Source organism: Carlito syrichta, unplaced genomic scaffold, assembly GCF_000164805.1.
Source record: "Carlito syrichta isolate Samal-C Ts95f unplaced genomic scaffold, Tarsius_syrichta-2.0.1 Scaffold113709, whole genome shotgun sequence".
Classification (NCBI taxonomy): domain Eukaryota; kingdom Metazoa; phylum Chordata; class Mammalia; order Primates; family Tarsiidae; genus Carlito; species Carlito syrichta.
The window spans coordinates 116,131-143,543 of NW_007057805.1; the positions used below are offsets into that span (position 1 = coordinate 116,131).

At 48.4% G+C, this 27,413-nt stretch overlaps 1 protein-coding gene across 1 annotated transcript in view; it reads left to right on the forward strand.

Annotated features, from left to right (window-relative positions):
• The window catches only part of LOC103274601 (glutamate receptor ionotropic, kainate 4), a gene marked incomplete at its 5' end in the record, with an annotated part of 136,214 nt that overhangs the window by 54,393 nt on the left and 54,408 nt on the right, over positions 1 to 27,413 (forward strand). The window contains 3 exons of the mRNA XM_008072040.2: positions 7,242 to 7,403; positions 17,812 to 17,964; positions 18,871 to 18,975. Coding sequence (XP_008070231.2) covers positions 7,242 to 7,403; positions 17,812 to 17,964; positions 18,871 to 18,975 — 420 coding nt within the window. The remainder of the gene's footprint in view (positions 1 to 7,241; positions 7,404 to 17,811; positions 17,965 to 18,870; positions 18,976 to 27,413) is intronic.

The following is a 27,413-nucleotide window of genomic DNA, read 5'->3' on the forward strand; positions in this document are numbered from 1 at the left end:
GAGATGGGAGGAGAGGGGGCAGCCTTCTCCTTCTCTGGTTACACCTGCAGCATTGTTGATGGACTATACTCGGAGGGAAGGGGACTCACATACCTGTGCCAGGCACTTCCCATGGATGACCCCTACAAGGTGGACACTCTCATCTACACTTCGCACGTGAACAAATGGAAAGGTCAGAGATCTCCCCAAGATCCGCTAGCCAGTGTGTGGCCAAATTAGGATTTGAACCCAGGACTGTCTTATTTCAAAACCTGTGCTCTTTCTAATACATGCTGCCTTTCCTCATGAGCCTGCCATTTTGCAGAATGCCATGTGGCACCATTCACATCATCATCAATTAGTACAGGTGACATCTGGGAATAGAGCAGTATAGTGGCAAGGTATCTCAAGAGCAGAGGCATGATATCTCTTAAACAGGCAACTATTGCAAGAAGAAATGATGAGGACCTAACCTGGTGGGGTTGGAAACGAAGGGATTCAAGAGAACTTTAGGAGGTGGATTTGACAGAATTGGCAATTGCCTGAATGTGCAGTCAAAAAAGAAGGGAGTTGAGGCTGTCTCTGAGGTTCCTAGCTTGGGTGGCTGGGAAAACAGTAATGCATTTACTGGGTTAGGAATGCAAAGGAGAAAAGCCACTGGGCAGAGAGAACATCACAGAATGCCACTTCCCCTACCTGCCCATTTGGTCTAGTTAGGAGATGGACTTGACTCAAGGATACTCTCTGGACCAAAACACTCCCCGTGTTCTGGCTTCTGACTTTTCTCATTAAAATCAAGCCCAGGAGCCAGATCTGGGTCATTAAGAGCTCGTGAGCTTTTAGCTCTAGTTGACTAAACTTGTCCTGTCCCCAGGGTTGAGTAACTCCAGCTCCCAATGACAGAACTTGGCTGCTTAGCCCAGGCCAACCATATGTCCCAGTTCCTCAAGAGGACCCCCTTCCCACATCATCCCTTGCAGAGACTGTCCATCCCTTCCCTTACTCACCCATGCTCCCAAACATCTGCTACCAAAGTTGTGCATTTCTTGGGCCTGGGTGGTGTGAGGCATGGTCAGCCCCTCGTAGTCATGATAATCTCCGGTTTTTCAATCCCTCTCTTACCCTCTTTCTCCAACACATCTTCTTGAGCCTTCAGATGACCCCCACTTCGGACCCATTTCCAACTCAGTGCCGCCCCCCTCCCCCCAAGCCCGCCCTTGCTTCCTGGCGCAGGTGATGAATGGGCTGTAGATCCCTAGAAAGATGCCTACAGCTGAGCTGCGTATGGATGCCTGCTTGTAAGCCAGGATGTTGGACATGCCACACCTGCTGGGGAAAGTGAGGGACACTCAACTGAGCTGTACCACCCATAGTGACCTTCCACATAGCTCTCAAGCCATTATCCATGAGGCATTCCCTGGGTAACATCCCCCTGTATTCACTTATGGCTGTGACCTGACCTTCAACTATAGGTATTTGAAATTTTACATACTATTATATGCACAAGGATTTGCACACATGTATGTACACACACATCATGCACATTTTTAAATGTGTTTAATGTAAAAGCCCGGTGATAAGAAAACAAGCTGTCAGAAATTTGTTTTTTAAAAATACAATAATACAACTTACAAAGGACAATCAGGGGCTGGTACAACTTCTACTCATGTTCTTACACTTTCTATAGGTGTGAGACTGTGTAAGTAGTCAGAGTAGGCTACAGTGAGGGCACCAAAACACTGAGATGTCTTCAATCAACAGTCTTTAACAATGTGCATGGTGACATGTGCCTGTAGTCCCAGCTGCTCAGGAGGCTGAGGTGGGAGGATTGTTCAAGCCTAAGAGTTTGAGGCTACAGTGAGATGTGATCATTCCACTGCATTCCAGCTTGGGCAACAGAGCGAGACCCCACCTCTTAAGCGAAACAAAACAAACAATCAGTTCTCAAGCCAACATTGACCGAACAACATTTAGATATCAGGCACTCTGCTAGGTGGGTGTGGCATTCAAAAATAAGGCACGTCTTTGCTCTCTGCGAACATACAGCCCTTTGGAGAGAGAGCCCAAATAATGGCAATATAGGGGCTGTCACAAAGCCATGCACATTTGGAGTGATGGAAGATTTGGTCTTGTTCTCTTCTCCACCACTGGGCTTTTCCAGATGGCTATTTGTTCTGATTTTCACTCTCACTTCTTGGTGTTGGGACAATGGGAGTCGTTTCCTGTTGGGAGCAGAGATCCTTAGGATTGCCCTTCCTGGGACATGCCTCAAACAGGATTGAGGTCCCAGGATAACCTTCTACCCCAGGGATTGCACCCAGGCCTTTCTGTCGTTTTACAAAGGTTACAGCCAGCCAGGCGGTGTGGCTGAGACAAGGGTAGGACACGCAGGGAACTTGAGTGAGCCAGGTGAGCATTCTTACCCAAAACTCAAGATGGGCAGCAGAAACCGGAAGATCTTTCATTCCTTCCATTCCTGAAATGTGTTAATTGTATGAAATACTTCTCTTAGGCCGGGCGCGGTGGCTCACGCCTATAATCCCTGCACTTTGGGAGGCCGAGGTGAGAGGATTGCCTGAGCCCACGGGCTCGAGACCAACCTGGGCAACTTGGCAAGACCTCATCTCTATAACAAATCAAAAATTAGCCAGGCATGGTGGCACATGCCTGTAGTTCCAGCTACTTGGAAGACTGAGGTGGAAGGATCACTTGAGTCCAGCAAGACAAGGCTGTGGTAGCCATGAGCATGCCATTGCACTCCAGTCTGGGTGACAGAGTGAGAGTCTCACTCAAAAAAAAAAAAAGGAAATGTTTCTCTTAGCGAAATGTCTCTTCACTTGATTTGGGGTTTATACTAAATGTTTCTCTGAATATATATAGAGTAGCATTTCCCAAATGGTGTTCTATAGATGCCACTGTGAGACACTCACGGGTTTTTGGGGGAAAAGAAAGAGTTCCATGATCAACATGTTTGGAAAGTTCAAGATTAATCTTCAACAAGCCTCTTCACTGCAGGACTTCTCTCAGCCTTTACTATGCCAGTGTGCATTATTAATCCTGAGCAGGCAGATCTAATGTGCAGTGTTTTCTAACCATTTGAACCTTATTTTTATGAAATTTCTGTTAAAGTCTCCTGGAAAGCTAATGTCCTGAGGACTACGCTTTGAGAAACACTGACATAGAAGATTTTCATTGTTCATAAATGAACAATGGTGGCTAGCTGTTTCCCATATTCTTTTTTTTTGAGTTGGAGTCTCACTCTGTCGCCCAGACTGGAGTGCAGTGGCCACTCTCGGCCACTGCAGCCTCAACCCGCTGGGCTCCGGCGATCCTTCCACCTCAGCCTTCCGAGTAGCCAGAATTACAGGCATGTGCTACCACACCCGGCTGATTTTTTTATTTATTGTAGAGCTGAGGTCTCGCTGCCCAGGCAGGTCTTGAACCCGCGGGCTCAGGCAATCCACTCACCTCAGCCTCCCAAAGGCGCGGGATTACAGGCTGACCCACCGAGCCCGGCTGTTTCCCATATTCTTTTAGAAAATAACCTTCAATAGCTACAGAAGAGTCTATGCTTAGACATAAAGAAGAATTTACTAACTGTAAGGAGTCGAACTCTAGAGTGTCCTGGGAAATTTCAGTAAAAGAATATGCACTGCCTCCCTTTCTAGTCCTTCGACAGGCTATCCCATGAGTCATTATAAATAGAATGAATTGTCAAGGAAGCTTCTGGAATCTTTTTATCTTAAGGGGCCTTTGAAAGTAGGATATAATTGAAGGATAAGAAGGTAGGAATGAAAAGGTAGGAAGACATATTGGCTGACTTCTGGATAGACAGTTTCTAAGTGTGTGTAATTAACTCATTCATTCTTACTCTGCCCAAAATGTGCATTTAGAGGAAATACCTTTCTTACTCAGGTCTCCAAGACAAGCAGAACAAAAGAAGCAGAGGGCCAGAAGCTTCCCAAGATTTTGTGGGAGTATGCTAGTAACTATCGTATTTGCCACATGCAGTGCTAAGCCTTTGCGTACATTTTGCTTGTTCCTTGAAACAACTGATAAGGTGGCTAATGTTATTGTTCATTTTTTAAAAAATGAAGATCTAATGCCCAGAAGGATTACAGACCTTGCTAAAGGCCATACAGCCAGTATGGTGCAGGACTTGGATTTAAACACTGAAGCCCTATCTGCTAGTTCCTCCCAACTGCCACTGTGAGTCTGTGGACATCCAAGACATCAGAGCTTCCTTGAAAGGGTCCTCCTTTCTTCAGGCTGTGCATATGGGGAGAGGACGGAGGTGGGATGATGAGTCTGCCTGCACTGACAAGGAAACGAAGGGAAAGAGGACATTTTCCAGCCTTCACACACCACGGCCCTGCACCCCAGTCACCTCACCCTTTCCAGATGCATCTCTTCCCATTTAGTCGCCTGCCCCCTTGCGCCTGGTGCTTGTCTGCAGTGCAGGGACAGCTGCCCTGCTAGGGACAGAGGAGATGATACCAGCTTATGAATCAATACATTCTCTGGCACATCCCGTTCCCCTAGTGAGAATGTGGCAGGATCCAAAACACACTTAATCCTCATCTGACTCCACTCTGTCAGGAGTAGGCGCTCCAAAGGAGGCTTTGTAATTCCAATCTGTAAACTGAAGCTAATGAGGCCAGGGTCTGGGCAGGCGAGCTCAGGCCTGCAGCCTGAGGCCTTGGAGGTACCGGAGAAGATGTGGGCAAGGATGCAGGGGAGGTGCAAGGGGCCTGAGCAGCCAAGTCTTCAGAGAAGGAGGCTGCCTGCAGGAAAATTGCATTTCCGCTCGGCTAGAGAGTAAGCCCAAGGCACCTGCCATCTGTCATGTCAGGCTAAGTGGCTGATGAGTTAGTCCTGGGATCTTTCAATACTGTGTGTCCAAAGGGTGTGGAGCTGTGTGCGAGGCTCTTGGGTTGAATGTGTGACAAATCTGACTTCAGTGTGAGTTGATGGTCTGACCTACATTTGAAGGCGTTTTTCCAGGAGTGAGGATCAGCGAGCTGAATAATCCACACTCTTTTGCCTGACTTCCCTGTTTAGGACCAAGGGAAGTCTTGGAGGGCCGGGACTCCGAGCTCAGAAGAGGACGCTGCTCCTCTCTGTAACACTAACTGACCTCCGTGGCACTCACACCTGCAGGCTAACACTTGGCCCCAACTGGGTGATTGAATGAGGGTTAGGAGAACTCCCTTGAGCTTCTAAATGTCACTGTCCAGACGGGGTTTCTCTGATGGCTTCACCTAAAGTAGCAACCCCACATTCCCCTTCCCTATAGCTGAGATGATGGAGAATTTGTTTCCTCATTGTCTGTTTCTCCCACTAACCTGCAAGCTCTCTGAGAGCACCAAGTGTATCTCTCATTGATGTCCTCCATGCCTAGAACAGTGTCTGGCACACGATAAATGCTTAAATACCGAGGAGTGTGCCAAAAAAGTATATACATTTTAAGAGATATTATCTATGTATTACTTTTCAAAGTTGAATTGAATTATGGTAGCAAAGTGTAGTATGACATTCGCTCAAAAGATGGCATTAATCAAATGAATGCTAGCAGGACAGTCAAAGAAAATGGTGGAAGCACAGTTACCATTCGAGGAGTGCAAGGCCATTTTGAAGTGGTATTTGAAATTTGAGAATGTTGTGGAAGTACGACAATGGAGGCTTGAGTATGCAATGAAACCTCCAACACACCTAACAATTGCCTGCATTCGTGATAAGTTTGAGATGCATGGTACTGTGGGTGATGTGTACAGAGGAAGATATGGGAGGCCTCACACAGCAAGTCCTGCAGTAGTTCGCCATAAACAGAAATGTCTGGACACTGATGGTAACTACTTTGAGTACCTCTTATAAGTGCAGAAGTCCAACGTGACTTGTATTCATGCTTTGTTATCAGTGTATGTTAAGTATTACAATTGTATTACAGTTTTTTCCTTACTTAAGATGTGTGTACACTTTTGGGGGGCACCCTTTGTATTTTTTTTTAAAAATTTTAAAAAAAAACAAAGGCACCTCCCTACCTGCTGACCGTCAGTTTGAGACCCTTGGAAAGCAAACTTGATTTTGATGCTTCCCTACGGACGGCCCCCTCAGGCTCCATCAGGCACAGGACAAAGTGTAAGCTCCCTAGCCTGGCATCTGGGCCCCTGCTGACCTCTCCAGCTTCATTTCTTCACCATACCTCTCCCAGGCCCCATGTATCCTGTGTGCTAACCCACACTTTGGGCGCATAAGACTTAGGGACCTGCTGGAAATGTGAGCTCCTGGGCCTCAGCTTTCCAAGATTCAGATTCAGGTGGGGTTAGGTGGGGTACAGCAATCAGCACTTTTTACATTTACATTTTAATTTTAGAATCGGTGGTACAAGTGCATGTTTTTTACGTGGACATATTGTGTGGTGGTGGGATTGGGTCTTGGATGGTCTCGATAGTGAACATTTTACCTAATAGATCATTTCTGAACCCTAACCCCCCTTCTCGTCTTCTCCCTGCTTATTGGTGTTCTCAGTTTCTATTATTTCCACCTTTGTGATCATTTAGTTCCTGCGTGCAAGTGAGAACATGCGGTATTTGGCTTTCCATTCTTGAGTTAGTTTACATAGGATGATGTTCTCCAACTCCATCCATGTTGCTGCAAAGGACAAGATTTCATTCTTTCTTATGGCAGTGTAGTATTCCAACGAATCATCACATTTTAAAAAAGAAAGACAGGTGGTTCTGATGGTTAAATCACACTTTAGGAGTGACGTTTTCATTAAATTACACCATGGGCAGCTCACTGAAAGGGTCATGTACTATCTCACCTCTGTGCCTTTGTACACATGGTGATTTCTGGCTAGAGTAGCCTTTGTCTCTGGCAGCACCTCCACATTTTCCACCTGGAACATTCCTGTACACCCTTCAAGACTCAGCTCAAGCATCATACCTTCCATGGACACGGTGCTGCCTCTGCCCCTCACATGGTTTCTTTTTTTTCTTTCTCCATTCGGTGCCTCTGGTATATATAAACATCGCCTGGAGATCATTCTGTTTATGTCTCTTTTTCTTCCCACACCCAACCATGGCACTGTGAGTTCCCAGAAAATAACTGCTCTTAGTAACCTTTGGACTCTTGGTTCCCAGCAGCATGTCTAACATTTATTGGTCTAGAATGAGGCACCTGGATGTACTCTAGCAAAGCCCACCCTTCACTTCACCCCCTCCTGACTCTGTTTCTCTATTTCTGATGCTGGGTCTTTGCAGGAGTTCTCACTCCAGAGAATGGATAGCCTTGTGGACGATCGTGTCAACATCCTGGGATTTTCCATTTTCAACCAATCCCATGCTTTCTTCCAAGAGTTTGCCCAGAGCCTCAACCAGTCCTGGCAGGAGAACTGCGACCATGTGCCCTTTACTGGGCCTGCGGTAAGTACCCACCCGAGCTCTTTGTGATGCCCCTTGGCCTCCCTACACTTGCCCTTCTATGGGCCAACCTCTGGACAACAAGCCCTCATGGAATCCAGCCTTCTTCTCCTTTCTCCATTCCCTGCTCAAAAAGAGAGACATATAGAGGTGCTGCCAGAGATAAGTTTTGGGAAGCAGTGATCTCTAGAACAACAGGCTTGGTTGAAAAGACAGGAGGAGGCACCCAGTTATCATTTCGTGATGTCTGTCATTTAGTGATGTCTGATAATACTATTGCAGAGCACGGCTAAGTGTAAGATCCAAGAATCTTACTACTGGAAGGGGCTTTTAGCCAGTCTACTCTCCATTTTTCAGAGAAGGAAACTGAAGCCTAGGCTGTGATGGGGTGAGGAAAAAGAATGCAAGGCTCTTGCTCAAAGCCAAACACCAAGCCTGTGGAAGAGGATTCTGGCTCCTGGTCTGGGGCTCTTTCCATCCCCCTGGGCCACTTCCTAAGTAATTTCTCTGGATGAGAAGCTCCCTTCCTGTCTTCTCCTATGCTTCCTCTTGGTAGTTCCTTCCTCCTGCTATGTGTATGATGGGAGAAAACCTGCCCTGGCCATTCTCCACTGGGTTGGATGTCCAGAGTTGTGTGGCTTTCTCTGCTCTGTTCTAGCCATTGTTTCATTTTTAAAAGCTCCATGAAGCAACCCTTGTCATGCCCACAACTTCCCGAGGTAACTAATATCAATATCTCCATTCTACAGATGATAAAACTGAGGTCTGGAAAGGTTAAAAAATAGCCCAAAGTCACACAGCTAGTGAGCAGAGGACTCAGGATCAGTACCCAGGCCATACAGCTTTACGGTTTATGCTTTGGACCACTGTGCTATTTGTGCCTCTCTCTTGCTAGGATCATCATTTCCTTGCCACTCTGTACTGTCATTGGTCCTGCCATAATGAAAGTGAAGTCATGCACACATAATGATGTTTAGGTCAATGATGGATTGCATTTATGACAGTGGCCCCATAAGATCTTGATACTGTATTTTGCTGTTCCTTTTCTGTGTTTAGATACACAAACACTTGCCATTGTGTTATAGATGCCCACAGTATTCAATAGTCACATGCTGCACAGGTGTGTAGCCTAGGAGCAATAGGCTATACCATATAGCCTAGGTGTGTAGTAGGCTGTACCACCTAGGTTTGTGTAAGTACACTCCATGATCACACAAGGATGAAATTGCCTAATGACATATTTCTCAGACAGTATCTCCCTCTTTAAATGATTCATGACTGTAGTCAGTAGGTATTTGTTGAATGAATGAATGAGTGAGTGAGTCAGATGGAATGATGAGTTAGAGATAAAAAGAAATGGAAAAGAATTAGGCCTAGGAGATGGAAATGGAATTGGGTCCTCCTGGAGTGGGAAATTCTCTAGTGGGTTTCAAAAATAGGCACAATACCTATCTTTGATAAGCCATGCCCAGAGGTAAAGGCATGTTTAGACATCTACACACATGGGGGTCCAATTAGTGGTTGACCAATGTGGTGATCCGGGGGGCCTCCCTGAAGCCAGTGGGATGACATAGTGACCTTTCACAAAACCTTGTGCCTTTATGATTGTGTAGCTTGGTGGAAATCTTAGGAAGGAAGGGTAGCTAAGGAGGTCAGAGCTCATGAAAAAATCAGGAAGCTTTGATCCAGAGAATCCTACAGGAGAAGAGGTCTAAGAAACAGTTTCATGGAAGGTTTATGGAACATGTCCCAACAAGCTATTTTAGATCTAAAAGAGGCAAAAATCCATAGGAAGGATTTGGCGGCAGGCAGGGGGATCTGACGCCACATCCCCATTAGATGGCTTAAGGGACAAGAAGGGACATCCTCAAACACAGTGTCATGTGCAGCATTGGAGTCGTCACCCCCTCCCCACCACAACAGGAATACAAGCTCTGTTTTCCTGGCCAAATCAGTGGTTCTTATGGCTATCACTCTAATATTTTAATAGGTGCTGATAAAATTGAAGGGCTCACAGCACAATATCAACAAATGAAAAAAAATGCCCCTTCCTCTCCAGCCCAAACTTACTACATTTGGCATCTGGCCTAATGAAATACAGGGTCCTAGGCTCTATTACCAAGTTCTGTCTTGAGATGTCAGACCTTGCACTGATGCATTCTTTGGCCATAAGCAGGCGGAGGAGTGGCTCTTGGTACCTTCTGGGATCCTTCATAAGGATCCAGCACAAAGGCCAGGCAGTGCCTTTCACAGAGCTGCAGGCAAGCTTTGGCTATGGTCAGACATGCTGGAAAGACCACTGGCCTCGTGGGCACAAGACTTAGATTCAAATACTGATCCTGCCATTTTCTTGCTGTGTGATCTTAGATATATAACCTCTTTAGGCCTCAAATTCTTTATCTGTAATGTGGGGTTACTTATGCTTGACCATCTTGGAGGATTATTATAAACATAAAATGGGATATGATCCTATCTTCAGTTCAGTTATTCATTGACTATGTTTATGTAACAGCCTATATGCCAGATGCTTGGGTAGGCATTAGTAAATATATCAGATAGCTTACACTACATATATGCTGTGTGAAAACCCACCCCCAAGCCTCACTAGCACACAGTGCACATCTATACAGCTTAGGCATCTGAGGGTCAGCTAGGGTCAGCTCATCTAAGGTGGCTCAGCTTGGCAGCTCTGCTGATCCTTCAGATCAGTGCATATGTGTTGTCTGACCTGGGCTGGGCTGGGCCGGCTTGGGGCCGCTGTGCTCCATGTACCTCTCACCCTTCCCCTGAGCCGGTAGGCCAGCCGGGCATTTTTTCATGGTGATGACAGAAGGGCAGCAAGACAAGGGGGAACACAAAGCCCTCTTCATCCTAGGCTTCCAGAACAGGCATATCCTCACTTTGTTGGCCAAAGGAAGTCACCCAGGCAAACTCAATGTCCTGAAGTGAGGAAATGTACCCTTTCAAGGGAAAACATGCAGAGTCACATGGTAAAAGGCCTGAATGTCTGACGTGGAGGGGGTGAGGGATTGGGTCCTATCATGTAGTCTATTCAATAAAGAAGAGTCAAAGTCACTGTCCTTCGGGGTGCACCAAGCTGGAACAGGAGGCCCCTTGCCTCCAGGAAGATAGTTCCTAGGGGTGTGTTCCTCTTGCGGAAGCAGACAGAAACCCCTAAATTCTGCCTGCAGAGGTCACAGAAGGCCTTCCAGAAGAAGGGGAGGCAAATAACTGGATGCTGTGAGCAAGGCATGGAGCAGGGGCCCTGGAGAGGGTGTCCTGTCATGTGGAAGCAGCCCAGGGTAGTTTTGTTTTTTTTTGAGTTGGAGTCTCACTCTGTCGCCCAGACTGGAGTGCAGTGGCTATTCCCGGCCACTGTAGCCTCGACCTGCTGGGCTCCAGCGAACCTTCCGCCTCAGCTTTCCAAGTACCTGTAACTATAGGTGCGCGCTACCACGCCCGGCTAATTTTTGATTTATTGTAGAGATGAGGTTTCGCCAAGTTGCCCAGGTGGGTCTCGAACCCGTGGGCTCAGGCAATCCACTCACCTCAGCCTCCCAAAGGCACAGGATCCAGGGAAGTTTTAAAAGATAGAAACCCTGACCTCATTTGTCTTCTCTGTCCCGTCTTAGACCTCCCAAGGCCTCAGCATCTCACACTCTCCAGGAATGTTTGGGGGCATCTGGTTAGTGGGAGCCTTCTCTGAGGCTCTCTCTGTGCTGGGGGTGGAGACCAAGAGAAAAGGGAGGCTGAGCCACACCCACTCAAGGCTGCCTCAGGATGGTGTGAGGAGACCCACTGAAGGCCTTAGGCCTACAGCTGGTTCCTGTTCTAGTCACAGACTCTACTTTTACTTCCGTCAGCTTTCTTTCACTCAAGCTCCTTCAGTTTTCTTACCAATAAAATGGGTGAGTGGGGCGCTCATCCCATTGGGTTTCACCTCGGCACAGAGCTAAAGATTCCTGTAACCCTTTCCATGAAAACTTCCTCTTTGACCTCTTCTCCTCAGGGCATCCTAGTAGCAGTTAAGAGTGATCATGCACCCTTTTTTGACAGATGGGGAAACTGAGGCACAGAAGAGCTAGGTGGTACATTGAGGTCAGCTGAGGTCAGCATGCTAATGCAGCCTGGACTAGAGCCTACATCTGCCTCTCAGTACTGGAGAACCTTCCGGCCATTGTCTCTGAGAGGGAAGAGAAAATGTTATAGACACCTCGGAGTGTGGACAGGAAGTTCACAGCAGTGACAATAGTAACAAAGCTCTCTCAAGGCTTCTCACTTTAGCAGCTACCTTTTGAAAAGCTGTGCCTCTTCTTGTCTCTCTGGGGGCTAAGAAATTCTCAGCACAGACAGCCTGGCTCTTTCATGTACTGGGGAGCTGGAAGGCGAGAGGGAGGCAGTTCCCGGAAAACAGCCTGGTGTTGTCTCCCTCATCTCCTGCCTTCTACAAAGACTGCAGCCAGCTCCTTCCTCCGTGGGAACTTGCTTCTCCCCCACCTTTCTTACCCTGCATTCCTTAAAACTTCCCTTCTGTTTCTCTCTCCTACACCTGATATTTCTGTGCTCTCTCTCCACTCTTGGCATTTTCTTCTCTCCTTTGCCTTTTTCCCCTCACTTGAGTATGAGGCTTGCTCTCTTTATCTCCTCTGAGTCAGTCTGCCAATATTCCAGGCGGAGCATTTGGGAAAGGGAGCCCAGTTCTAAGGGCACAGAGGGAAGTGGGTGAACTGAAGGTAACCAAAAGAAAGCTCCACTCCCCCCTCCCCCCCAGGCCGTACCTGCCAGGTGGCTGACAGCAGGCTGCTGGCATGCTTCTGCCTGGGCCAACGCAAGCAGGAGTGTCATGAGTGGTGACACATACCCACCCGTTTCATATGCCATTCCTATTAATCACGCTGCAAAGAACGAAAATTGTGGAAAATCATTAAAATTACAGATGGCTAGATTAAGTAATTAGAATTTAGGCTAAAGCAGATGTTTGTAATTAAGTGTTTATTTCGTCAAATAAAATCCAGATTGTAAGAACTATTCCACGAGATTTGAATGGTTCCTGTCCTGGTATTATATGAGGGGTAGAGTTTAAGCTACAGAGGTTCAGAAACAAATGGGCATCCAAGAGGATCCTGGGAATCCAGTCATCTGGGATTTAGGCAGAGATGAGGGTTACAGGTGTGCATTTAGGAGATATTCTTATTTTCATGTCAGAGGAGGGGGAAGGGACTCAGCCACGACTCCCTGAGTCAGGATGGATTCATCTTAATTTATACAGACTTTTTCATTCCCCTAAACAATTTGCAAACAGCTCAAAAGAAAATAACAATGAAGAACCAAATGAAAATATAAAAACAAGAGAATCGAGCGTTCATTGCCAAGCAACGTTTTGGTGCCAAGGAAAAGGAGAGGATTTTAAATGAGGATTGAGCCATTTGGGGGATTTAATATTTAGAAGAGACAAGGACAGGAAAAGCAGAGACAAAACTGAGAGGCATGCACATGCAGATGAGAGCGGAGGCCCAGGAAGGCAGAGCAGAAAAGGAGATAGCTGGGAAGATGAGGGAAAGAGTGGAAGTGGCGGGATGCTCTCTGCTCCAGGGGGCCTGGAAGTGGAGACATGGGCAGAGAGCCTTTGTAACATAAACTGCTTCTCCCTGACTGTAGTCCCAAGTGCCTTCCAGATCTAAATGAGTCAATAAGAGCAGAGGGGGAAAGCAATTAGGAGAGCAAAAAACACACTTCGGGATGGAGATCTGGAACGAGATGGAAAAATTGATGAGGCAGAGAGATTACAGGCTCACACACCATCGGAGGTGAAATTGGGTGAGGGGAGGAAATTGGCGACTGGGGGAGATAGCTGGAGGCACGAGGGATGGGAGGCGAGTTCTCAGAGAAGTAGTTTGGAGGATGCAGGTGAGAGGCCTGGGCAGATTGCCAGGAGAGAGAGAGAGAGAGAGAGAGAGAGAAGACTGCACTGGGGGAGGAGATTTTGGGGGCTTAGGAGATGTCAACTTGGACCAGTCCTGGCTGGACTGCAGAGGGGACCCATGAAGCCCAGAGACTACTGGGGACATGTCATCTGTACCACTTTTCTGAAGGCCGCCTTTAGAGTAGAGACCAGAACCTTGAGGATTTTCCTTCCGCCTACCCCCCACCACCTAGCAGCCCCAGCTAGGGTTATTACTAGAAAGACTCAAAGAATAGTGAAGGCCCTGAAGTTAGAGATGCCAAAGAACATTGCGAACAGGCACACGCTGATCTCTTAGCATCCAGATCATGTGCTAATAAGAGAGCATCAGCCAAGAAAACCACATCCCAGACGGAGTGGGAATAGTGACAGCCGTGTGGCAGGAACAAGCTTGGGACTTGGTGGGAGGATGTGAGAAATGGCATGGCAAACTTCCTCCGCAAGTCTGCCGTGATGAGGGTCTCTCAGGGACCAGCTCACAGCCTTGCCAGAGGGAGAAGGGGCCTATAGCGCGGGCCTGTAGACTCTGGGGCCTGGCGCAACAATGCCCTTGAGAGGAAAGGGATCCCTAGGGCCTCAGTGCCAGTGAGGGTGCTCTTGGCTCTCAGCAGCAGAAGCCCTGAATTAGAATGACTTGTGCAGAAAAAGAACATGTGCTATTGCATGGTTTAGCAAGATGCCAGGGTGCTGTGGCTGAGACCGGGTCCCTTTCATCTCTGCCCTATCCCCATTGGTACCAACGTGCTGCTCAGGCTCAGTTTGAATGGCTACCGAGTAGGCATGGAACTATTCAGAGGGGGAAGGGCTGTCTTTCTTAGGAGGAAGGAAACATTCCTGAGCAGTAAAACCCTCACTCCAGACCTCAGTTTCTTCGTGTATCATTGGTTGAATTGGGTCACTTGCCTAGTCCTGAATCACATGCTGGACGTGGGAAGGATGGGATGCCTATTGGACCAATCCAGCTCACCTGGGACCCAGGGCTGGGTCAGCCTCCTCTGAAGAGCCTGGCAGCTTGGGGGAGGGGAAGGCAACTAAATAAAACGGGAGGAAGAAGGGGAGAATGGGTGCTTGCGAGCAGCCAATGGCTAATGACTCTTAGCCGATGGGCTAACAGAGGACAAACTAGTCAGTCCAGAACCCAGGGCATTAGAGAAGCCTGCCCACCACCCTGTCTACTCCGAGCCCTGGCCCAAGCGTCCCACTATCCCATCTGTTGTTGAAAAGATCATAGGACTCTGAAAGATTGCCCGAAGTTGCCCTGGGAGACGAGGCACAAGAACATATCTGATAGAGCAAAGATAGCAGGGGCTTCTTGAGGGGAGCCATATCGGCAGTGAGGTGGAAAGACTGTGCTGCAGCGAGGAAGGTGCTGAGCTTCCAGGCCTGGCCCTGCAGTGTCTTGCTTTGTGACCTTGGGCGGGAGGAGAACTCCTTGAGCCTCAGTTTCCTTATTTGTAAAACGACAGAGTCAGACTAGGTGATTTCTAAGATCCCTCCCAGTTCAAACATCCTGTGATTTTGGGAAACTTAGAACAGAGAGATTAACTGGGAGGCAGGAGTGAAGGTGGGGCAGACATTTCTTATGGTATCATTTAAGTAGCCAAAAGGAAGGATCCACAAGCCATTATCTATAGGGGTAACTGCCTCCACCTCAGGTTTGTCTAAGTCGAAAAGGGAGAGTGTATAGCATTCATAATTTCCATATGTCCTTTTGGCAAGGAAATGTAAAAGACCCATTAAATTAATAAAAGAGCCACATGGACTCAGGGGAAAGTGAATTATGTGCAAAGGACAAGGACGGTTGTGGGCTTGCTGAGGAGCCTCTGGCGCCGTGCAGGTGAGCCTCAAGTCAAATGAAGAAGAAGCTGCGTGGCGAACATGCAGGGCAAGAGGGTGGAGAAGAGGGAGCGGAAGACGATGGATGGAGGGACTCAGGAGTGTGGCCAGTCAGGCTGGCTCAGCCCAGCTCAGCCAGCTCCACAGGACTGGGTTTCAGCTGATTCCCATCATGGGGTTTGGGTGCCCTTATCTGCTTAGACTTCAGGTCCCAGCTGGTTTTGGGACCAGGGGACAGACAGGAGGGGAGATGGATTGGAAGGTGGGAGGCTCAACAGAGACCAAGGAGACTCAATGACCCAGTGGGATGTCTCTTTGGAGAATGGGGAGGTGTTGAGGTCTACAGCATCTGCCAGATGGTGGGGGCCGAATAAATGTGGCAAGAAAGAAAAGAAGCAGGAAAGGAAAGAGAGAAGAAGCAAGTGAGGGAGGAAGAGAGGGAAAGGGAGGAAGGAAGCATGCACTGGTCAAGTCATTTTGCAATGCAGGTCAACTTGAACTGGAGCAGAGAAACTTTACTCGCTATTGTTCTTTGTAATTGCCTTTTAAAGAGATGATTCAAAGTCAGCTCACCAGTTCTTATCACAGGCCCAATGTGTTACAAAACTGGGCAGGAGCTAAGGTAAACCATCTAGCCTGCTTTCTGCCTGGGCAGCTCCCCATTCTTGCTACTTCCCAGAATCTCAATTCTGCCACCACCTGTCTCCTGAGCACCTGCTAACACCTGTCTGGACCTATAGGTACTCAGTCCCTGCCCTCAGGAACGCTGACTTTCTGATGCAGGCAGTTTACAAAGCCATGGGGCAGGGACCACCACTTCTCTTTTGTAGATACAGAAATTGCTGCTGGCTTGGAGAGGCTCACGTGCCCAGGGATCACTCAGCATATAAGTGAGGGACTAGGATGTGTACTCTGGGTTTGGTGTTTCTGCTTTCCAGATCCTTCCTCTGCACCACTCACTCACTGCTTTCACTCTTTCTGGAGAGCTTGAGAAAACCCCAGATGACATGCCTCCCTCCAGCCTTGGAGGGTCCAGCATCCCGGGGCCTGGGCAGGAAGGAAGCGGGTGTAAGAAGTCTGTCGCATGGGAGAGTGCCCTTCCAGCCTCTTGCAAAGGTGCCCTCAGTTGAAAGAGGGGGCATGGAAGGGAGGTATTGAGTCGCCAGTGGTGGAATGTCATGCTTCAGTGAAGGAGCCTGCCTTGTAACAGGATCGTATGCGGACGTCTAGACCCCGCAACATCACCCCTCTCAGGAGGCCTCTACCTGCCTTCCTAGGCCCCCCTCAAGGCCCTGGTACAGTGTGGGCTGTACAGTCAATTGCATTTAGTAGGTTTTTATTTTTTACCAGGGACCTGTGTACATGAACACAGCAGAGTATTCTCTCCTCCTCGATTGCACACAGGCCAAGGACAAGCGTCCTGTCTTTCTGCTCTGACCACTTCTACTCAAACACCTCAGCCTTCCCCTCTCCAGAGACTGCACACATTGTGTTCACTCATTGGGTAGTGGGCAGATTTCAGTCAAGAGATAATTCAAGTCAAGTCAAGAAATGAGTCTTGGGCACCAACCACATGTCAGGTTCCATGATAGATGCTGTAGAACATGTAGAGTTTAAGGTCCTGCGTGTTCCCTGCCCTGAGGAGCTCACATTGTAATAGAAATGGACACCCAAATGCACTGACCTGTTCCCTGGCTTTCAGGCCATCCACAGCCAATACAGTCTGATGTATTGTCTTCTCACCTCTCCATGCCTCCTTCCAGGTATGCTCCATACTTTCTACCTCCTAGTCTTTGCTCCTGCGGTTCCACCCTCTGGAATGTCTTTTTCCCTCCCCAGCTGTTCCCACTCCATAGCCAATAAGTGATCTACCAAGATCCATCAGTGCTCAGTTCTTGTCGGGCATGCTTTCTTGGTCATTCAATCAAATACCTCCCTCTTAGGATTCCCCTCCCCCAGGCCTTTGTCGGTCCATCTCAGTCTAATGTTACCCTTATATGTGTCCTGTCTCCTCACAGCTCCCTCCCCATCCCACTGTTATCTTTCACAGGAACAGGGTCTGACTCATTTTTGGGCTTTGAACTTAACATATGCTTCATACATATTCATCAAATTGGACAGTACAAAGCAGATTGTAGTAGTAAGGACATCTAGGAAGAAAGGTTATCATGGGGTCTTCCAAGAGGAAGTGACCTTCAACTGAGCCTTGTAGAATGGGCAAACCTGAGGGAGTAGCCAGGTTCCTCCACTTTTCCTGAGATAAGCAACCCTGCCCCCTTCTTGAGGATTTCTGGGAGCAATGGAAGTTGCTTGTTTCTCTGGAGCAAAGAGAGAAAATGATGCCCATTAAATCATTTGGAGCCCAAAGTGGGAGCTTGATGCTTCAATCCCAGGGAAGCCTTTGCCCCACCATTATCTGCCTTGGGTGAGTACCCGATCATTAGCCAAAGTGGCCAAGACAGAAGGTGGCTCAAGGGCAAAGAAGATGGGCCCTTACTTCCCTTTCTTTTGCTTTCTCTTTGACTTCTCCATTCCTCTTATTTTCTCCCACCCCCCTCCCTTCCTCTGCACCCCTGCCCTTCCTCTCTCTGCCTGCTCCCTGGCCTCTCCCAGCTCTCCTCGGCTCTGCTGTTTGACGCTGTCTATGCTGTGGTGACCGCGGTGCAGGAGCTGAACCGGAGCCAGGAGATCGGCGTGAAGCCCCTGTCCTGTGGCTCGGCCCAGATCTGGCAGCATGGCACCAGCCTCATGAACTACCTGCGCATGGTGAGGAACGGCTGAGGCCCTGCAGGTTCACGCCCAGCCCAATGGGCGGGACCTCAGTTTAAGATGCAAGAGTCTTCAATCCCAGGCATCCCCAGTAGATCACAGCCCCAGATAAGTCAGTGACTTGTGGTGACCCTGGTTGAGTGGATCATGGGTTACATTTGTCCTCTAATCCCTAGTTACCACTGAGAATCCATGGAAGTTTGTTCAGAAGGCAATGGCCCTCGAACCTTAGACTATTAATGGGCCCCTGAATTCCAGTCATAGAACCTGGCCTCTCTGCTTGGCAAAGCTCCACGCAGCTGGGGAAAGGCAATGCTTCAGGAGACGGGTTCTTCCAGGAGTCACAGGCTCAGGTCTTCTAGCTTGGCTGGATTTTGCCAGCATTCTTCTCCCCAGCCAATCCTCTTGTGGTGGATGGACCTGGGTCTTTACCCCATGCAGAAGCCATCTCCCTTTGGAGAAGGCTTGTGCAGAGTGTCTTGAATTTTGCATTCAGAGTCAAGCATTGTGTCGTCCTGACTTCTTGCAGGCTAGGGGGCAGGTGAGAAGCTGTCCAGAGAGCATAGATGCTATTGGCAGCCAGAGGCCTGGAGGAGAGGCTGAGGGGCAGTCCAAGTTAGCATTATGACTGTGATGGTTTGTGCAGTAGGTATGGAGTTATTGAGTTTGGGGCATCCTTCTCCTTCTCCATCTCCATCCTCAGTCAAGTCTGAATTGTCTCCATGTACATTACATTTGGCATCTCAAAATGCTGTGGCTGGGAGGTGGACAGGAGACTGGATCATGATGGCTTCCCTTCTTTTGGGTATCCTTAAGTGGTCCCTGTGTAGAATGCTTGCTTGTGGAGCAAGCAAGTGGAACATGGGGCCTGTTTGGTGCTGTAACTCACTCTCTCTTGGACAGGTAGAATTGGAAGGTCTTACCGGCCACATTGAATTCAACAGCAAAGGCCAGAGGTCCAACTATGCCTTGAAAATCTTACAGTTCACAAGGAATGGCTTTCGGCAGGTAAGCCTCGCTGTGCCGCCATCATGGCAGAGCTCTCCTCTCTGTTCTTTTCTCTGTCCTCAGCCCATTTCTTTGACTCCTTGACACTCAGGGTGGCCTCCTGCTCCCAGTTATCCCCAAGGGCAGCAGACTACATCCTGGACAAGGTCTGCACCGGCCTCCTCCTTCCTGGCCAGCTTAGCCAGCATGTGTCAGAGACTGCGCCCTCAGCCAAATACCAAGAGAAAGTAATCATGCTTTGTAAGGCGAGCAGGGAATCAAAGGAGTGTCATGGAAGGCAGGAACTCCCAGGCCCTGTCCACTCTTTTGGATCCTTCTACTCCCTGTGTCTTGCCCTAACCCTGGAACCCATGGTGGAGGTCAGGGAGCCTGCTGGTGGGGCACAGACTGGATCCCACATCGGCTGGCTGAGGGACGGCATTGGAAGAGACGTCTGGTTCTCTCCTGTCAGCTCTTCTCTGACCACCCAACAGCCCGCACCCCCATGCCAATCACATGCCTCCTCTCTGCTAGCTGTCTGCTCCCATCATCTCAGGGATGCTTCGTCCTTCATGGCTCCTTCCAGCTCCTACTCCCTTTCTCACTCTCCTCCATTAACCTCCCTCTCCTTCCCTCCCGTTCTCTCTTGTCAAAGGAAATAGACATCTGACAGCCACTCTATGTGTCCTCTGAAGGTCTCTCACCCTCGCCATCACCCTAATAATCAGCCCCCTGTTATTCGACTAGCCCATCTCCAACCTTAGAGAAGGCTGGCAAGTAGGAAGCCTGGCACTACATGCAGCAGGAAGTGGTATTTGAAGAGCTTCCTGACGATCCGTGGCTGAACAAGGGGACGCGCCACTGAAGGGGTTGCAAGATTCTTTTTCAGGAGATTATGAAGAAACATCGTCTTCCTTATCATCACCACCCCCACCACCACCCTCATCACAGCAACTTCCATTTATTAGCCCCTTGCCATGGGCCTGATACCACATTAAGTGTGTCAAGTGTGTCATATGTATATTCTCATTTACTATACATAATAGGTACTTTTTATTAATTCCCATTTTACGCTTGAAGAAACTGAGGCTCAGGGAGATTGACTTGTCCTTGAACAATTAGCAATGGCAGATCTGGTTTGGGGTCCCAATATGTCCACCTCTAAAGTGGTGTTTTATTTTATGGCAAATTATACATCAAAATCTCCTTGGTAATTTGTTAGAAATGCAGATTTTTAGACTGTACTTCACACGAATCGAGTAGGCCTAGGATAAGGCCCAGGAATGGATACAGGCATGAACCTGAGATGATTGATGAAGCTCTACCGCTGGGGGCCTTGTCATATCTATCTTCTGCTACTCTGTCCTCATGTCTGAGAGGTTCCAATCAAGCCCTTCTTACGAGATTCAGTGTGATTCTTTCTAGAAGGCCAGTGGTTATGCTGGGCCATGAGACCAGGTCACCCTTCTTGGAAGACAACACAGTAAAAGGAAAGAGTCCCAGACAGAGAGTAGAGCCCAGATTCCTTGTGCTGACGCTGTCAACAACTCCTCACAACTCTGGGCTGGAGCTGCATTGTCTTTGAGCAATGACAGCAGCTCATGACAAAATAGCTACTGACCTTTTCCGTAATTTGTCAGCTGGGAGCAGGGTTAGGTAGGCAGTCAGAAACAACAGGAATGGCATGTCACAAAATGATCATTTCATTGATCTAACAAATCATTTATTGAGCATGTACTATGTGTCAGGCACTGTGCTGGGCCTGCGGGAAACACACTGAAAAAGACATGGCCCCTGCACTGAAAGAGAGCTCACAGTCTGGGGAGGAAGCCTGGCATAGAAAATAGTAAGTACAAATTTGGGTTATTAAACTCAGATCGTGCCCTCGGGCTCATAATTCCCTGAACAAGTAAGGCTGCCAGCCTGTAGGGAAATTGTCAGGCAGGCTTTTTCTGAGCCCCAGTATGCTTGGAGCATGTGAAGTGAAGAACATTCATTCATTCTTTCCAGAAATCTTTGTTGAGTGCCGATTATGCACCAGGCTCTCGTGTAGTTATAGGTTTTTATAAACGCAGAAAGTGTTTGCTTTTGTGGAGCCTGCATTCTAGTAGGGGACAGACAATAGGCAAACAAATACATATATAACATAGTGTCAGTGGTGATAAGTGCCCTGAGGAGAAATACAACGGGGACAGGAAAAGGGGGATAGAGACAATAATGGTGGAGGGGTGTAATGCTCACACCAAGCCCCAGATCACTCCGTAGAAAGCCCGACCCAGGCTTTGAAAACCTACCCTTGGACCTCAGTCCTCTATATAAGTGCTTTCTGGAAAAAGCCCACTTCCAGCACCCCTCCATCAAGAGCCACCTGTGGTGGCAGAGTTGGGCAGTGGCCCTGATCCCGCCCTCCACTTGGAGGTCAGGTGATTAGGCTCCAAGTACCTCTTCACCTTAATTCTGCTTCTCCAGCAGCCGCCACTCAGGCAGGCTTGTGCCAGCTGCAAGGCCACAGGACTGCCTGAGTCATGAAAAAGCAGCAGCAGCATCAGCCACCAGGTCCCAGCCTTCAGCCCCCAGCCCAGGCCAGCGAGGGACTGTGCCCTGTGGCATCCTCAACATCGTCCACAGCTTCTTCATCAGTGGCATACATTCGTGGTACAGGGCAGGCTTCCCAAACATCAGTGTGCATGAAAATGGCCGAGGATGCTAGTTTTAAACTGTGCACCCGAGGACCCACAACCTTACATTCTGGCTTAGTAAAACTGGGCATGTTTCAGGAATCTGCATATTTTTAACTAGCACTCAGAGAGATGATTATAATACCGACGTCCGCAGACTACACACTGACAACTACTGCCCTGTTGAAGAGTGTTAGTGAACTGCAGCCTCCATGCATAGAATTAGAATTTTTTCTTGACCTCCCCACATCCCACCTCCATCTTTTTGAGCTAATAATGGAATCTGCAGAAGTGACCATTAGAGAGGAAGGTATTTCTGAACTTCAGCTACCCTAAGGGACACACACTCCTGATTGGACTTATAAAGGGGATGGCGATTATCCTCTTTATTACCCATTTTTCTTCAACAAATCTGGCGAGTGTCTTGCTGCTTGCCTATCTGGCTCAGATGCCATCAGGACCCAGTGAAAACTGTGCATGATGTATCATGGGCACAGATGTAGCTTCACAGCATTGGTCCCCAGGTCCCATCCCAATCACCGCCCAATCTTTGCCTCTTGACAGGTGTCCTTCCCCTGCTTATTACAGGATGAAAAAATGGTTTAGGGAGTGATAATTAATTGGGCTTCTCTTCCAGGATGGGAGGAATGTCAGTATCTCTGCTTTAATATTCTCCCAGTCCCATCCAAGGTAGGGGAGGGGAACGTGACTAGGAGCAGGAGAAATAACATCTCTTGAATACCTTTTGTGTGCCAGACGTCACATGGGCACTTTGCACAAGTCACTTCCAATCTTGAGGACAACGCTTCAAGGTAGGTACATTCTCATTGCACCAATAAGAAGACTGAAGCTCAGGGAGGTAAGGAACTCAGTCCTTTGGTTACCAAGGACTTTGGGCAGAACTGGAATTGATGCTCAGGCTTGTCCAGCTGCAAACTCCATGTTCTTGGGGCTCCCACTCTTGGCTGTTCCTCACTTTCCTGGAATCCCCAAGCCCCCAAATCAAAACCCTTTACCTAGATCTGTGGCTTTACTGCCACCTGCTGCAAACCAGGATGGCGCCTGGTTCCTAAGGATCTGCTGGGCTCGCTGGGCTTTCTTTAGTAATGGCGTCTTCTCGTTTGCATTTGGTTTTGTTCTATCTCTTCTTGTCTGGGTGAGTGACTATTAAGAGCTGGTTTTGATTATTTAGGAAGCACCACGCAGGGACCCAGTGGGTTATAATTGGTAAAATGTCTGGACCAAATACCACATTCTCTGCCGGTGGCTGATTAAAGGATTATTACCATCTTAAAAATAGTCTTTCAGAATTCAGGGTTATTTTTTACCATGTTAAAAATTACTATTTTGATTCTGTTTGGAGAAGGTTTTCCATCTTGGGACTCTGTGGAGCTTCTACTGGAGACTGAGGGATGGGGGGCAGAAATAATTCCCGATAGTGTCCTGTACAAGTAATGGACCATCTCCCAATTATTGTTTATGGGCATAGAAGTCAACAGTCTTGCATCAGCTCCATCCCCCAGTTCTTGCCCGCGTGAGATCTCCATTCTCCATCCCATATCCTCCCTTTTCATCACCCAGAAGATGTCCTGGGTAGCACTAGGGAAGTGTATTCTCCATTCCTGATTTGGGAGAACTCCTCTTTGGAAGGAGCTAGGAGAAAAGAAGCACAGCATTAGAAGGCCCTTAATTTCCTTCATTTAACTTGGTCTAAAGATCAGATATTCTGAGCAGCCCCCGAGCGACTTTGTTAACGCTGTAATAAGTTGAGCACACCTTTCATCTGAGGAACGGAAATGGCTTAACAGGCTCTAATTAAGCCTTCGAGGTTTGACATCCCCAGCTAAAGATGCAGATCTAAACATTTTCTATTGGCTCACTGGTGATACCTCAGGGTTCTCTCTCTGAGCAATGAAGTTGGTAACCTCTCAACATTTGACCCAGCTGAACCCGAGGATTACTGAAAGTACATTTGCATGGCACACTCTTGTGCTTGCCTGTGGTTCCGTAGAAAGCTGACTCTACTGACATAATCATAATAGCTAACATTTATTGTCGCCTACGTGATGTGCTGTGCTGAGTGGTGTACATACGTATTTAAAATTTCTCATCCTTTTACCAACCCTGAAGGAAAGCTATTCTTTCATCTTGTAGGTGAAGAAACTGAAACAGAGAGAGATGAAGTAGTGTATCCACATTCATATAGCCAGGAAATAGTGTATCCACATTCATACAGACTGGGTCCAGCTGTCTTCAAATCCAAGATTTTTTCACTATGAAAAATTGGCCCAGAACATGTTGGAGACTTTCGGGCCTCTCATTTAATCCTCTGACCCAATGCAAGAATGTTCTTCACCATACCCTGAGAGGCAGCCACCCAGCCTCTCCTTCAGCATGTCCTGGGCTGGGGAATTTACTGCCTCTCAAGGGACACATTTTAAATTCTTCTAGGCACTGGGTCAAAATCTGCCTCTTAATTCTGCCTTAATAGAAGTAGTGTGCATCTTCTTTCTTACCAGCTCTTAATATTTAAAAAACAGTTTGATTTTACTTTATTTGTTCTTTCATACCTGAATTTAGCATGTTTGAGCACTTTCTTTGTGTCAAGTGCTAGTAATGCAAGATTCATGAGTCACGGGCCCTCCATGAGCTAATCATCTTTTGAAGAAAGAAAAAATTACAGGAACTGTAACTCTACAGAGCTGATGTTCGTCATGCTCGTATTTTTCGCTTTCCTGAGCAGCGGCGTATAGCTATTCCCAACAAGACACGGCTTCCACATCTCTCACCACTGTTGCTTTCAGTTGGTCTAGATGTTTATTAAAACACAAGGCCCAAACCGAACTTCACGTTCCAGAAGGAACTGAACAGCATAGAACTGAGGGCACTGCAGGGTCATCAGTCTCCTCAAACTGAACCCCAAATTCCTATGCTCTGCATTTGCTTGCTTACTAGAATTTGTTTTCAAACTTTTATTCGTTCTGAGTGCTGGGCCTTGGGAGTCAACTAATTATTCCTATTGCCTCCCTCTCCACCAAATACACAGGGTTCTTTTCACATGAACTTTTCATAGAAGTGAGACCTGAGTCACACATTCCTTGGACCACTGATTTATTTTATTCTGTTCCTGCAGAGATGGAGAAACTGGCAGGGTTGGCCAGGAGTGGGCCAGTTAAAAGCCTGGTGACTGATAGCTGTATTTTGTTTTCCAAAGCTGATATAAGCTCAGCTTTCCAGGGGCTGGTTGTTTGGAATGATTTGAGTAGAATTCTAACCAGGGGCAGGCGGATGGATGAGATGGCTCTTCCAAGTCACCCTTGCAAACCAAGGACTCGGGGATCCAGTGTCCTCTTTAGAAGGCTGAGAGAGTCCAGCTGCACCCTCCTGCAGTTCCTGCAGGTCTCCACCCATTGCTGAGAGGTCAGGCTGCCTTTCTTTCATCTCTTCTCCTGCCATCTTTCCTGACACAAGCCCACGCAGAGGCAACTCTGCCCCTTTCTGGGGGAGTCGGGATTATCCAGCACTGGCAGGAGCAGAAGTTGCTTGTGGCACCCCTGAGCCATGTAAAGGCAGCCACATTTCTTATTGCGGCCTTCTGCCTCCGGAAACTCCAGGAAATGGCTTGAGGGTTGCTCCGATGGCAATTTTAGCAGACTTGCTGATGGGATTCACTCCTGTCCCCTCCTCCAGACCCGTCCTGTGGCAAAAGCAAGCAAACCTAGAACAACCATTAAAAACGCCCTGCCCATAGGATGAGAGTCTGCCCTAACATTGCCTTCACATGGCATGAAGGAATAGTGAGGAGGGTGTCATGTTCTCCATGGAGACCAGGCCCCCTACCCCCTGCCCACTCACCCCCGTCCACCCCCCCATACACACACACACTTCTGTGCCCTTGGCCCCAGCCCCTCTTGTTAGGACCCATCTCCATAATAGCTCCAGTCTCATCTGCACTAAGGAGAAGAGCCATTAAGGTGCAGACAGGTTGCCAGTGGGGGGAGACGGCCCTGAGCATGCCGTGATTGCTACTGTCTAATGCATTTTCAATTTGAGGAAGGAGTTTACCATAAATATGCAGATCCTTTGAAGCTGCTTCTGCCGGGACCTAGCTCAGTGCGCTGGAGCAGGGTTTGATTGCTGGGAATCAGCAGCCTGAAGTGCCAGCTCCTCGGCTGGGGGACAGACCTCAGTGGACCGACTGGGGAGGCTGTTTGGCAGGCAGGCAGGCGATTCCCCCAGAGCCAGCGGGAGTGACTTTGCCTTTGGTGAGGAAACTTCGAGGAGGAGGCAGATTCGGGTGGAGGGAGCAGAGAAAGAGATGGGTGGTTTGGGGGCTGCTTTGAAGGTTACTGAGAAGTCACTTATTTCTTCCTTTTAATTAAGGAGCCAGGAGAAGGGGAATTGGAATGAGGTTTAAAATAGTTGACAACATCTAGAATGTCATAAATTCTTCAAGTTGGAGGTCAGCTCGTCTGGCTTTCCTACCAGAGAATGTATCTGTGAGAACCTCAGTCCTGGGCTTCAGACCCTGCAGTGGCCCCATTTACCTTCAGGGTGACTAGTCCTGGGTGCTACTTACCTTTTTTGCCTCCTCTCCTGCACCTCAGATGCTCTGCTCCAGCAATGCCAGATGGTGTGTCAACTACAGACACGCAGGCTCTCTCAGAAGCACCCACACACAGGTTTCCGTGTTCACCCCTATTTCTCACCTGGCTACACCAACTTGCATTTCCAAAACTCAGCTCAGGAAGCCTCCCCTGACCCCCAGCCTCCAAACACAGGTCAAATGCTCTGTGTCTGTACTCCCTATGCCTGCCTCTACTGTAGAATTCTCACACTGTTATCATTCCAGAACTGGGGCCTCCTTGAGTGCTGAGTGTGGGGCCAGCAAGAATGAGGGGCTGGGGTGTGCAGAGCTTGCCTCACTGGGGCCAGGGAAGGTGTGCAGGAGGCATATGACATGAGTCATCCAGGCCCTAAGGAGCTCGTAGTCCCCAGGGACCTGAGGGACCGGAGGATGTTGAGAGTCCTCGAAAAGCCACTGCTCCACTTGTTCGCGAGAGAGGTTTCATATGACAGGCCCCCTCATTGACAACTAGAATTTGAAAATGTGCAATGGAAGGCCCCCTCCCAGTCATCCTTCCTGCTTTCCATTTTCTTTCCACTGTCTAAGAGCAGTGTTCCCCTAGTTCATTAAAAGACTCGTAAGTACCAGTACCTCCTCCTGTGAGCAAATCTGGCTCCCCTGGCCACCCCGGGGGGACAAAGGTCAAGGGGCAGTCAGGCTGGCTTTGGAAGGGTATATCCTGAAGAGCCTTTTCTCTCTGGCTTCTCTGGCCACATATGTCTGGTTCTTCCTCCCAAAGCATAGGGACTTCCTGCTTATCAGCTTTGATGGAAAATTCACTGACTGCAGAAGCTTATTCACACATCAGCCAGCAAACAAATTAGAGCTACTTAAATTTTCAAACTGGGGGCTGCTTTTGGGCAGAGGAGCAGGGTTTTAAAGTATTGCATTTTAAGCATATTTCTTGTAATGTGCCCGATCACACTGCTGCCTGAGATCAGCCTGGGGAAGTTTGCCAGTTCCCAGTGACATCCTTCCCTTCCGCACCACTTCAGCCAGCTTCTGCCTGGAAGAGCTGGAAGAGGCAGAGTTGCCGGTTCAGTCTCAGGAAGCAGCTTGTGTCGGTCAGCTGTGATGGGAGGCAGGGAGGCCATGGGCCAGAGGTGTGGGGTTGCAGGCAGGCAGGCAGGCAGGCCACAGGCAGAGAAGGGCGA